Source organism: Lynx canadensis, chromosome B3 (assembly GCF_007474595.2).
Source record: "Lynx canadensis isolate LIC74 chromosome B3, mLynCan4.pri.v2, whole genome shotgun sequence".
Lineage (NCBI taxonomy): Eukaryota > Metazoa > Chordata > Mammalia > Carnivora > Felidae > Lynx > Lynx canadensis.
This window is the reverse complement of record NC_044308.2, coordinates 36,860,755-36,872,843: the sequence shown is the minus strand read 5'-3', so window position 1 is coordinate 36,872,843 and position 12,089 is coordinate 36,860,755. Positions and strand designations below refer to the sequence as shown.

The window sequence follows — 12,089 nt, the reverse complement described above, 5'->3', positions numbered from 1 at the left end:
TCCAGTGGGGGTCCGGGTATGGTTGGTAAAGAAGGGGATGCTTAGAGATGCCTACAAAATCTCCCGCGTGGAACCCAGATCCTGACACGAGTGGCTTCTTTGTATCAGGGCAGTGACTCTCAAACTGGAGGTTTTGCATCCCCGGGGGTGGGGAGGGAGGGGGCAGCAAAACCCTGAGTGCTGAGCCCAACCCCTAGTTTCTGATGCTGGCGGGTCTGCCGTGGGGCTTGGAAACATGCATTGCTAACAGGTTCCCATGTGATGGGGATGCGGCTGGTCCAGGGGACCATGCTTTGAGAACCAGGACAACAAACACCTCAGAGGGGGGGCCACGTATTAACGGACACAAGGACCTCCCATATCCGCTCACTTTTCCGACTTTTGGCCTTTGGACCACGGGGGTTGGGTGGGCTCTTAGTGCCCCCTGCTTGCATCTTAAGGCTGGAGCAGTGGCCTGGGCATTTGGAGTTTCTGGATGTGGCAGACCTCCTATCCTCCTCCTCATCCGTGAAATCAGGCACCAGGCCACTGCTGGTTCCCCCTCTCTGCCAGGCTGGCTGCTCTCGCCTCCTCCTCCCTGCTCGTCCCCACTATGAGCCTGTCCTACCTGGTCCTCATCTTTAGCCAATGCCTGCTTCCATCCCCTCCGGCCATGGCCCCCGCACCCTCTGTGAGCCCTCACCGAGCCCAGATTTCACCCTCTGGTAAGCAAACGGCAGACATCACAGGGCTGGGGAAGAAGGGATTTTGGAGGTGGGTACCAGAAGTGATAGTGTGTCCCAGTAAGGCATGAATATGGGGGGCGGGCAAGGTCTGGGACAGTGTACCCCAGCTGGGTCTCCTGAGGCCCCAGCTGAGCTCTCTGCCTCTCCCATGGCAGCACCTCGTCCAGCTGTGTCTCCTCCCTGTTTGACCTTGGTCTCTGCTGGTGGGGCTACTGGGCGTCAGGCTCACCAGGACATGGAAGTTGATCCGCTCACAGTGCTGCTGGCTGGAGGAGAGCAGGACAGCTCGGTTGGTGTATCGGTCCCCGCCCTCATCCAGGTGGGCCCGCGGCGTGTACCGCCTCTCATCCATGGTGGCGTTGTATCTGATGCCTGGAGGAGGGAGAGGGCAAGACTGTGAAGGCGGAGCCACGTTTCCACTCAAGACTCTGCCTGTCTTTTAAGAGAGCCTCCTGAAAGCCAGCCTCCTCCAGGAAGCCCTCCAGGCTGGCCGGGGAAGAGCTGCTCTTCTCTTCTCACCAGGCCCTAGTGTGGGTGGGAAACTCCGGTGCAGAGAGTGAGAAAGGAGAAAAAGGAGGGGCAGATGGGGCTGGCAATGAAGGGAAAGAGAAAGAGACAGAGATGTAGGAGAAATCAACGTGGTGGAAGAGGAGACAGAACGAGCGGCCAGGGCGATGCCCTCGTTTGACCCCTCCTGGAGCGCCGGACGTCCCCGCCTCTCCCTTCACCTTCCCAGGTCCCGTCAGTCGTGGGTCAGAGCCTCCACAGGCCGCAGTTCCCACCCCACGAGCCCTTCCCACTAGCGGCTCCAACCTAAGACACTGCTCTGGGGTTGAAGGCCTGCAGCCTCCTTCCCTGTAACTGGGCTGATCTTTTGCCAAATCCAGGAAAAGCCTCGTCTCGTCCCCTGTACCCCAGCCAGCCCTCCGGGTGCACCGATTCTTGCACCTTCCTCTTTTTATAAATAGAAGTTGAAAGGAGCGCACAGCCACCCAGGCTCGCCTTTACCTCTCCCCCACCCCCCCCCACCCCCCATCCTTCTGGTGAGCCCTGCTCCCTGGCTGAGAAGCTTTCAGAAATCCCGGTTTCCTGCAGTCTGGTCCCAGAATCTGCAGCTGTCAGTTCCTGGGGCTGCCTGGGTCCAGGGCTGCCGTGAGTAGGCGCCTGGCTCAGAGGGAAACTGCCCTGCCCTAGACCGACACCCACTCTGAGCAGTGACCACTCCCACCGGGGGTTTCATCTGTCTGACCCTCTCGTTTCCTGCTTCCCCTCCTGGGTCTGACTCTTCCTCTGCATCCTGGCTGTCCCAGTTCCCTGTTCTCGTCCCAACTTTGCATCCCAACTCTTTCCTTCTTCCTCTGGCCCCTCCCTTGCTGGTCACTGCTGCTCACTGCCATCCCCTTGCTTCTTGGAATTAGATCATCAAATGCAGTCATCAAGGTGGCTTGAGTTGTGACCTGGCCCTTAAAACCTATTTCAGTGAAAGCCCTGGTTTTGAAACAGAACAATCCCAAAGTCTACGGGAGGTGGGGGAGGGGTGGGCGGTGGCGGTGGAGATCGGGGCTGGGGGGAGCGGGGAGAGGCCTGGTTTACCGACTGTGTCCGTTTTGAAATGGGGTGCCAGGAACACGGGCGTGAAGCAGAGGAAGGCGGCCAGGCAGGTGGCGTCCCTGCCACTGCGTTTGCAATCCCTGTGGAAGATGTTGATCTTGGACGGCTCAAAGTGGAGGCTGGCGTTGATCTGAACCACGGGACGGGACCTGGAGCATAAGAAGGAGTAGCTGGAGGGTGGGACGTGTGGCTGCTGCGGGGGCCCAGCAGAGCGGGGGACGGAGGCGGTGGGAAGCAGATGGAAATGGGATCTGGAAAATCTTGGAGGAGGGCGGAGAGGGGCCCCGGAAGTTAAGGTTTTGGGCAAAACAGGGACAGGTGGGTGGAGGGCAGCCACATAGCCCCTGGAGGCAGCCCTTCGACATTTCCCAGGGGCTGTATTTGCTGCAGACCACACTGACTGCCTCCTGCCTCCTCATCCCATCCCTGGACAGCCATTAGAATAATCTGGAGAGTTGTAAAAAACCCTGATGCCCAGTTTGTCCTCCAGATCAAATCAAATCAGGATTGGCATCGACATGTCTGAAAGCAGTGCCTCTCAAATTTTAATATGCTCGCACATCTCCGGGGGATCTTTAAAATGCAGATCCTCACCCAATAAGTGGGGACCAATTCTGTATTTCCAGTAAGCCCTCGGCTGAAGCTGTTGCTGTTGGCCCAGGCCCAAGCTTTGAAGAGCAAGGTGTTAACGCTTCCAGGTGGTTGCAATGTGTGGCCAAAGTGGAGAACCATTCGCTGTTGGAGAGATTCCCCATCTATCCACCCGACACGACCCTATCCAAGCAGGCATGGAAATGCAAATGTATTCTTGTATTGGTCTAAGGAAAACATAATCAGAGAACGAAGTACACCGCCTCTCCAAAGCATGCGTTTCTATAACAAGAAGGAAGTGTAGCGTGATTATCTGTGCTAATGCCCCGCTCTTAGCCTAAGGAATTGTGCCTCTCCTGCGCTGTGCCGTGGAGAAGGGGGTTTGGGTCTTGGCTCCATGGTTCCTCACGGACCTCGGGCAGGTCACATGATCTCTCTGAGGGGGATGTGAGAGCCAAAGGAGGTAAGTGAGAGGGGCCCTTTGTGTAAAGTGTAGAGTGCTGTGTAAACACAATAGCTTACATTAGCGGTTCCCAAACTTGGCTGCCCGTTGGAAACAGATACCTGGGGAATCTTGAAAGTTTACCACTTGCCTGGGCCCCTTCCCTAGACGTTCTGCTTTACGTGGTCTGGGTAGAGCCCGGCCTGTGAGAGTTTGAAAAACTCCCGGTTTGTGACAACACGGTTGGGTCTAGAGGGCATGATGTGAAGTGAAATAAGTCAGACGAAGACAAACACCATATGCCTTCACTTATATGTGGAATCTAAAAAGCGAAACAAACGAATAAACCAACAAAGAGCAGCACTAGACCTATAAATACAGAGAACAAACTGAAGGTTGTCAGAGGGGAGGGAGAGTTGGGCAGAAGGGGGGGAAGGGGATGGGGCGCCTGGGTGGCTCAGTCGGTTAAGGGGCCAACTTCAGCTCAGGTCATGATCTCGCGGTCCGTGAGTTCGAGCCCCGCGTCGGGCTCTGTGCTGACAGCTTGGAGCCTGGAGCCTGTTTCAGATTCTGTGTCTCCCTCTCTCTGACCCTCCCCCGTTCATGCTCTGTCTCTCTCTCTGTCTCAAAAAAATAAATAAACGTTAAAAAAAAAAAATTAAAAAAAAAAAAAGAAGGGGGGTAGGGGAGAGGGCGGTACAGGCTACGGGTTGTGGAATGTATATGTCATGGGGGTGAAAGGCGCCACATAAAGAATATAGTCAATGATATTACAATAGGTATGGTGACAGGCTGTACTTGTGGTGAGCACAGCATAATGTGTAAACTTGTTGAGTCACTATGTCGCACACCCGAAACTAATATAATGTGTGCATCGCCTATATGCGAATTAAAAAAAAGAGAGAGAGAGAGAGAAGCTCCCAGTCGATCCTAACGGGGCAGTTTGAGATCCACAGGGTTGGATCCCAGAGTCTTCCCAGAAGGCCCGGACCCACAGTTGTACCACTGCTGAGGTAGCACTTAGGTTTAGACCTCAAAAGTTGGAGCTTGCATGGGTCCTTTTGCAGACTGATTCTCTTGGGGTGTGTGTGCATGTGTCTTGTTTCCTGTAAAGGACTTGGTTTGTGTGTCATCCTCCTGACCTGCTAGGCCATGTCTACCGCCTACCCTGGGTCTTGCTCACCCGGAACCAATACACTGAACCTCTACCGCCCAAGCCGCTCTTGCTGTCACCCCCAGAGATCCATGAGCCCCAATATGCGAAGGGGACCTTCAGAGAGAGGCTGTGGCCCCGGTGCACGGCACCCCCAGCACTCCCTTTAGATGGACTAGCGGTGTGGGGCAGTGAATGCTCTGGCCATGGAGGATGGGGGGATACGAGGATCCCCCAGAGACACTGCTCTCCCTCCTCCCCTACAATGGTCTGTTGCAAGAAGCAGAGATGTGTCCCACCTTGCTGGAGATCCAGTGGGCAAGTGAGGCCCCACTCACACCTGCTCCCCTTTTCTGCTTCGGCATCCTTGACCTTCACCTCTGCCTCTGGGATGAGGCCCTTCCCAAAGCATTAGCATGACCTCTAGTCTGGGGCTCTGTTTTCTAGGGAACCCAGGCTAAGACATCTCCCAACCGGGCCATAATATTCTTGGCGACTGAGAGCGCGTCCACTCCTTCATTCTCCCCGAGGAGTCGTTAGGATACCTCTGTTTCATGCCTTTTTTAAGTTGTATGAAAAATGGGTCTGTGTTCATATAAAATTACACGCAGGTGGAAAAAGATGGGTTGGAAATATGCCAAAATGCTAACAGTGGTAATGTGAAGTGGATGAAGCCCTGAGTGAGTTCTTTATTTTATAATTTTTCTTTAAGTTATTGGATTTATAATGAAAAATAGCTCATCAACATACATGAAAAATTAAGCCTTTTCTGGCTCAAAAATTGCCAACACATCACATGACAAAATATATGGACTTTTAGAAAGCTCCTTTTTTTTTTTTTTTTAAAGCTGTAGACCATTGCTAAAGAGAGGCCCTGAAGAAAGAAAGAAAGAAAGAAAGAAAGAAAGAAAGAAAGAAAGAAAGAAAGAAAGAAAGAAAGAAAGAAAGAAAGAAAGGTCCTGAGTGCAGATGGGTGGCAAATATCTGATGCGCTGGTGCAGAAATGAGACCCTCAAAAAGGAAAGAAGAAGTCCGAAGGGGTTTGGAGGAAAGAAATCTGTATCACGTAAAGATTCTTTCACACTAGGGGAGAAGGGAGATCCTTCCAGCTGATAAGAATATCCTCAGCCTGTCCTTTAAGTAGCTTGAAAAGCTGAAGTGGAAGAGCCCAAACAGCCAGAACTTTTGGGACAAATTCTAAGAGGGGCGTTTGGACACTATAATCTTAGAACTCTGTGGGAAGAGGGATTTGGACTTCAAGACAGCTTACAGTGATTCCACAGAAAGGAAATTTGTAATCACGAGAGGATTAAGAACATGAGGATTAAGAGGGTGAGTCTGGCTGACAATGATTAAAGACAAAGGGACAAAGGTCCTGAAGAATATTTTTAAAACCCGCTGTCTGGGCGCCTGGGTGGCTCAGCCGGTTCAGCATCTGACTCTTGGTGGGGCCCTGATCTCAGGGTCGTGGGAAGATGGCTCTGCACTGAGTATGGATCCCGCTTCAGATTCTCTCTCCCTCTCTCTCTCTGCCCCTCTTCCCTGCTCTCTCTCTCTCTAAAATAAATAAAAACAACAGGCCCCTTCCCCCTCGCCCCCCCCCCGCCAAACCCCGGTGTTCATCCTGACCCTCAGCGAACCCACCACAAAATCACAGCATTGCCAAGGGCGCCCACCGCCAGGTCCACCAGCCCATCCTCGTTGAGGTCCAGTTGTCCGTGGATGCTGCAGCCAAAATACTGGAGGCCGGGAACCAAGTCGGAGGCGGCAATTCTCTGCAGGAAGTGGGAAGAGAAAGCCAGGCATGGGCACTGTTCACACAGGGCAGGACAGGACAACCCTCGGGGAAACTACAATCGGGAGCGCTGGAGAGAGCCCCTTTGGAACCATCAGGAAGCTTCTGGCCCAAAGCCCAAACAGACCCCGCTCCTGGTCTGTCTGTCCGGCACCTAACGTCAAGTCATTCTTTTGGATTAAGATCTCGTGTCTTAAAAGGGTTCCCCATTAAGTGTAAATACGTGTTCTCTGGCAGGTAACCCAGCGGCCTCCCTGACCATGGTGTGTTAGACTACCTTACTAACAAAATACGTAGGCAAAAGTGAGGACCCTGAGGGCATGGGACCCGAGATGGGTCCCTCTTGAGGCGGGCAAGGTTTCCAGCATGTGGCATTTCCAGAGAAGAGCAAGCCCACGTGGGAATTCTCCACTCTCTGTCAACTGCCTGCGTGTGTGTGTGTGTGTGTGTGTGTGTGTGTGTGTGTGTGTGGGGTGGGGAGTGAGGTTAGGGTCCCTGGGGTTTTGTTGTTGCAGGGGGAGATAAAGCTACGCAGGGAGAGGGTGCCCGCAGGGGTGATGGGAAGGTCCAGAAGACAAATGCACCCGTTTCAAAATCCCGACTCGAGGCGACTAGAGCTAGGCCAGACTGGGGTCTTTTCCTGCAGGAGGGCACAGAAGAGGCTCCTGAACAGGAGGCTCCAGCAGGAGCGGCCAGGACTCCTGGTCCAGCTCCAGCTGTGGACGGGGAGTGGCACCTGCTTCGGCGTCTTTAGGAGGCTGGCTCGGAAGCCGTGGAAGATGTAGACGGCTCCTCCGTGGTTGTCCTCCAGAGGGGCTCCCACCACCACGTCGTTGTAGGAATCCTGATTGAGGTCCCGAACCGAGGCTATGGAGGACCCGAATCGGGCATTCTGGTAGCCGTGGGAATCCTTCAGTGTTCCGTTATAAACAAACCGGTTCTGCGAAACCAGGGGTGGAAAAAGGCTCGGGCTCAGGGGGATGTGGCAAGGACCCTCAGGGTCACGGTCCCCTCTGGCCTGCAGCACCTTGTCTCCAGCCCATGTTCCCCAGAATTCCTGCTCTCCCCGGCCTGGCTCAGCGGGTGGGCACTGGCCTCTCGGGGTGCACCCAGTGAAGGCAGGGCGGGGCCAGGTGCCTCAGAGGGCTCCGCCCCCCCCCCCCCAGTAGTACCTGTCTCAGGGTGTAGACGTACACCCGGCCCCGCTCTCGGCCCTCGCTGAAGTACATGGGGGCGCCCACCAGCAGGACATCAGTCACCCCGTCGCCGTCGATGTCCACAGAGGTGATCTCGCTCCCGTAGTAGGAGCCTATCTGCAGCACAGGGGTGGGAGAGGGCAGTGCGCTGGGCTGCACAGGGAGCCGAGGACGCCCTTCCACTCGGAACTTGGGTGAACAAAGACAAAGGGTCCTCCCCTTCTCACCCCCCTCTCCCCTCCCATGGAGTGGACTCACCTATTTTCACTTGGTCCCATCTTTCTCTCTTTCCTCCCTTTTTTTTTTTAAATGTTTATTTATTTATTTTGACAGATAAAGAGAGAGAGAGAGAGAGAATGAGCAGGGGAGGGGCAGAGAGAGAGAGGGAGAGAGAGAATCCCAAGCAGGCTTCAAGCTGTTGGCACTGAGCCCCACTTGGGGCTCAATTTCATGAACGGAGAGATCATGACCTGAGTCAAAATCAAGAGTCAGATGCTTAACTGTCTGAGCTACCCAAGCGCCTCTCCTCCTTTTTTTTTTTTTAAAGTTTATTTGAGAGAGAGAGAGAGAGAGCGAGAGAGAGCGCGCGTGCAGGGAGGGGCAGAGAGAGAGAGAGAGAGAGAGACAGAGAGAGAGAATCCCAAGCAGGCTCCACAGTATCAGCACAGAGCCGGACTCGGGACTCCATCCCGCGAACTGAGATCATGACCTGAGCCGAAATCAAGAGCCTGACACATAACTAACTTAGCCACCCAGGCGCCCCAACCCTCTTGTCTCCCTCTGTCATCCCACCCCCTCCACCTCTTCTTTCTTCCCATTGGTTAATTTTATGGATTGCCATTTATTCTGTTTGTAAGCAGCACATATCATGGCAAAAAATGAGCAAAATTAGTAAAGGTATGAAGAAGAAAATAAAAGTGACCCGTTGTCCAAACGTCCAACTATACGTCCCATGTTATAACGTTTTAGTGTATTTTCACCGAGTCTGTTTTGTCTAGAGTGTATGGCTTGTTTGTGTGTGTGTGTGTGTGTGTGTGTGTGTGTATGGCTTTATTTTCACAGTCTGGGATCATACTATATACAGAGCTTATATATGATTTTTGAATAAAGCAATGGGTCATGAGCAGTTTCTCCGTGATGTGTTATATTTTTTCCTACAACATGATCATTGGTGGTTTTATAATATTCCAAATTATGCATGTGCCACGTGTATAATCAATCCTCTTGTTGGACACGTGGCTCATTTCTTTAGTTTATATTTTTTAGTTTTTTAGTTTATATTTTGAGAGAGAGAGAGAGAGAGAGAGAGAGAGAGCAGGGGAGGGGAAAAGAGAGAGAGAGAGAGAGCAGGGGAGGGGAAGAGAGAGAGAGAGAGAGAGAGAGAGAGAGAACCCCAAGCGGGCTCTGTGCTATGAGTGCAAAGCTAGACGCTTTGGATCCCAGGAACCATGGAGATCACGACCTGAGCCGAAACCAAGAGGTGGACACTGAACCCACTGAGCCACCCAGGCGCCCCGAGGCTCATTTCGATTTTTAACGTTACAAATATCCTGGGAATAGCACCTTGGACGGGAGATTATGTTTTCTTTTTAGCATTTGAGCACTCTGTGTTCCTCTCCCACCTTGGGGGCCATGCCCCCCCCTTCAACGAGGTGGCCACTCACCTATTCAAGTCAGAAAGCTGAGGGTCCTCCCCGGCTCCACCGCCACCTCTCCCACCCGCAGGTTCCCAGCAAGCCCTGCCTGGAGTGCGCCAAACACGTCCTGAGTCCGTCTGCTTCCCTCCTCTGCGTTCTCTTCCCCAGGAGAGGCACCTCTGCCGAAGGACCCCCTGCCTCACCCTCCAGTTCACCCCTGCGGGCAGCCAGAGTGGCTTCTAGCAGCTGACCACACTACTCCTTTGCTTTTGGAGGGGTGCAGGGGGAGGTCCAAGTTCTTCAGTGTGACCCTGTTGGACCTGCCTCCCTCCCTCCCTGGCCTCTGCCTACACCCACTCCCCGCCCCGCACCTCCAAGTTCCCACACTCGCTCCTGACATTCCCAGTGATTTCTCCCAAAGCCCCGGCCCCTGGCTGGGTTCCAGGCTTCCCTCTGCACATACTTTTCTCTTGTCTGCCCCGCTCTCCCCTTCTCCCTTCCCGACAATGTCACCGCCCTCAGGTCACTTCCTGTTAGAAGCTGGCCCTGGCCTGCCCTGCCATTTCCCTTTCCACTGCCTGCAAGGGGTGCCCCTCTGCAATCACCCCCAGCCCCACACTAGCACCTGTTATCCCCCCCCTGCCCCCACCCAAGAGTGGGCACCCTGTCCCTGCTGTGTCTCCTCCAGGCCTGGGCATAGACAATAACATAACAAATATAATAAATGTTTGCTGGACCAGCGGGTCACTTAGGAAGGACGAAGGAGTCCCTCCCAGGGACAGGCCTGTGTGACACACTTTACAGCCTCAGGTTAGCTCGTATGAGTCTCATGCTACCTTAGGAGAGATCACTGTCCTCATTTCACAGGGAACAAACTGAAGCTCAGTGAATTTGAGTCACTTGCCCAAGATCAGATGGCTGGCTACAGCCAAACTGGGTTGAAACTCCGGTCTGACACCCGAGCCCGTGATACTCCCTCCCCCAGCCACCTCCTGGCGTAGGGTGCTTTCAGGAGAAATCCATCGTCCGGCACTAAAAGCTTTTAACTGAGGAGAAAGATAGAAAATACGGAAGAGGGGAAAAGGGAAATTCTAAACACAGGGTAGGGGAGGGAAGAGCTATCCCTACCTAAAATAATTAAGAGGCAGACAGAGCAAATAAGGGAGGAGTGGGGGGAGGCATTTGTCTAAATATGTGGCCTCAGCTATGTGGGTCACGGTGATTTGGAATCCACTTAATTTAGCTGCCTTCAGCACTGCGGTTTCTCGTTCGGATGTTGGAGGCGGAACCAGGCAGTAAAAATGTCATAAATTCATCAGCAAATTCCCTCCAGCTCTCAAGGTCTAGCCTTGGATTCCCGAAGAGCCAGCCCTGGGCAGAGTGTGGGCAGGCAGGCTGGAGGCTGGGGGACAGAGCAGTGCCCCAGGTCTGCCAGTGCCCTTGAGACGGGAAGGGGAAAGAGAATGATGGCTTCCTGCACCTGGAGGGACTTTGGTTAGACCCAGGGAGGAGCCTGTCCTCATGGTGACAGGCCAAGGGCAGGGGGCAGGGCTGTTCCTGGGCTCCACAGAGCCGAAGGTGAGCTGGGAATGATGGGAAGGGCCTGGCTAAGGCCCAGCCCAGGCCCAGGGTGCCGTGGATGCTGAGTGTGGCCAGGGGAGGGTGGGGGGGCTGATTTGGGGTTGTCAGGGGTCAGGAGGCAGTATCATGCAGAAAGTCCTGGACTCTCAACCCGACCCAGCCTCGAATCCACCACGTAACCTTGGAAAAGGGTTGTGGCGTCTCAGGACCACAGTTCCCCTCGGCTGTTGGCATGGCTTGGATCAGAAGAACCCAGTTTCCCGATCTTTCACTAGCAGTGACTCTTACAGCTTTTCAGTTGGCATTCGTGACCACCCAACACGAGACTCTTAGCGGCACAGTCTGGTTCCCACGCGGCCCAGGCAGGGCAGGGGCTGTACCACTCTGCACTGTTCCCATCCCAGGAACAGGAAAGAGCTGGTGGACCCACGGGGCCTCGCTGTGGGTGCGTTTGCAGCTGCTCCCGCTTCTGGCAGCATGAAGGCGGGCGTGAGGAACGTGACCATCCCCCCGGGATGCCTAGGGGCCCTGGCAGCCCGAGCTGGGGGCCTAGGTGCTGCCTCTAACCCTGAACTCTGGATGTGAACAGAGAGAAGCTGGCAGCCAGGGGCAGAGGTCTGGCACCAGAGACAAGAGGCAAACAGATTCTCCCGGGTTCTTGCTGTCGCAGGGACCACGGCCTGGCTTTCTGGGGATGAGACAGTCCAGCTCCAAGGCTGGTATGAAGGAGGTGTGTGACCCCCAACCGGGAAGGATGTCTGCGAAGGAAGAGCAGAGCCCTCGCCAGCCCAGCCTTGCCCACATGCCCTCCCGCCCGGCCCCTGCCCCCAGCCTCCCCCTCCATTACCTGTTCACCCCGCAGGGCCTGGTGGATGGTGAGAGTCCGGTTGTTGTGCATGGTGAACAGGATGGCTTTGCCCGTGTGGTTGAACCGGGGTGCTCCTGCCACGTACACCCGCCCCTGCCTGGAGGACACGACCGACGTGACTGTGTACCCTGCCACGGGAGGAAACAGGCTGGTCTCTGCCCCAGCTCCTGGGCTGCGCCTGAAGGGCCAGCCCAGGCAGTGCATTCAGGGCAGGCTGAGCAGATGTGAAGCAGCGGGGTGGTGTTTCCTAGGAACAACTGGGGAGGCCTGGAAGAGGCAGGGCTCAGGAGGGGGGTAGGGAGGGTGGGGAGAACTCATGCGCCCCACCCCCTGCTGGAGGAAGCCAAGGAAGCCAGGTGGGGCTACGAAAAGGCACTGCTGACCTGGAATGTGCATGTGCCCCCGGCCCCTTCACCCACGTCCCTGAGACGTGTGAGAGAGAGCAGGGAGGAGGGAGGTGATGAGCCCTGGCCGCGCTTCATCTCGTATG

General features: G+C 54.7%; 1 protein-coding gene across 1 annotated transcript in view; it reads right to left on the bottom strand.

Moving 5' to 3' along the window:
- Positions 1-12,089, bottom strand: part of ITGA11 (integrin subunit alpha 11) — a 125,562-nt gene that overhangs the window by 20,383 nt on the left and 93,090 nt on the right. The window contains exons 12-17 of the mRNA XM_030317836.1: positions 11,579-11,727; positions 7,490-7,630; positions 7,054-7,257; positions 6,167-6,297; positions 2,319-2,485; positions 955-1,097 (exon numbers count right to left, since the gene is read on the bottom strand). Coding sequence (XP_030173696.1) covers positions 955-1,097; positions 2,319-2,485; positions 6,167-6,297; positions 7,054-7,257; positions 7,490-7,630; positions 11,579-11,727 — 935 coding nt within the window. The remainder of the gene's footprint in view (positions 1-954; positions 1,098-2,318; positions 2,486-6,166; positions 6,298-7,053; positions 7,258-7,489; positions 7,631-11,578; positions 11,728-12,089) is intronic.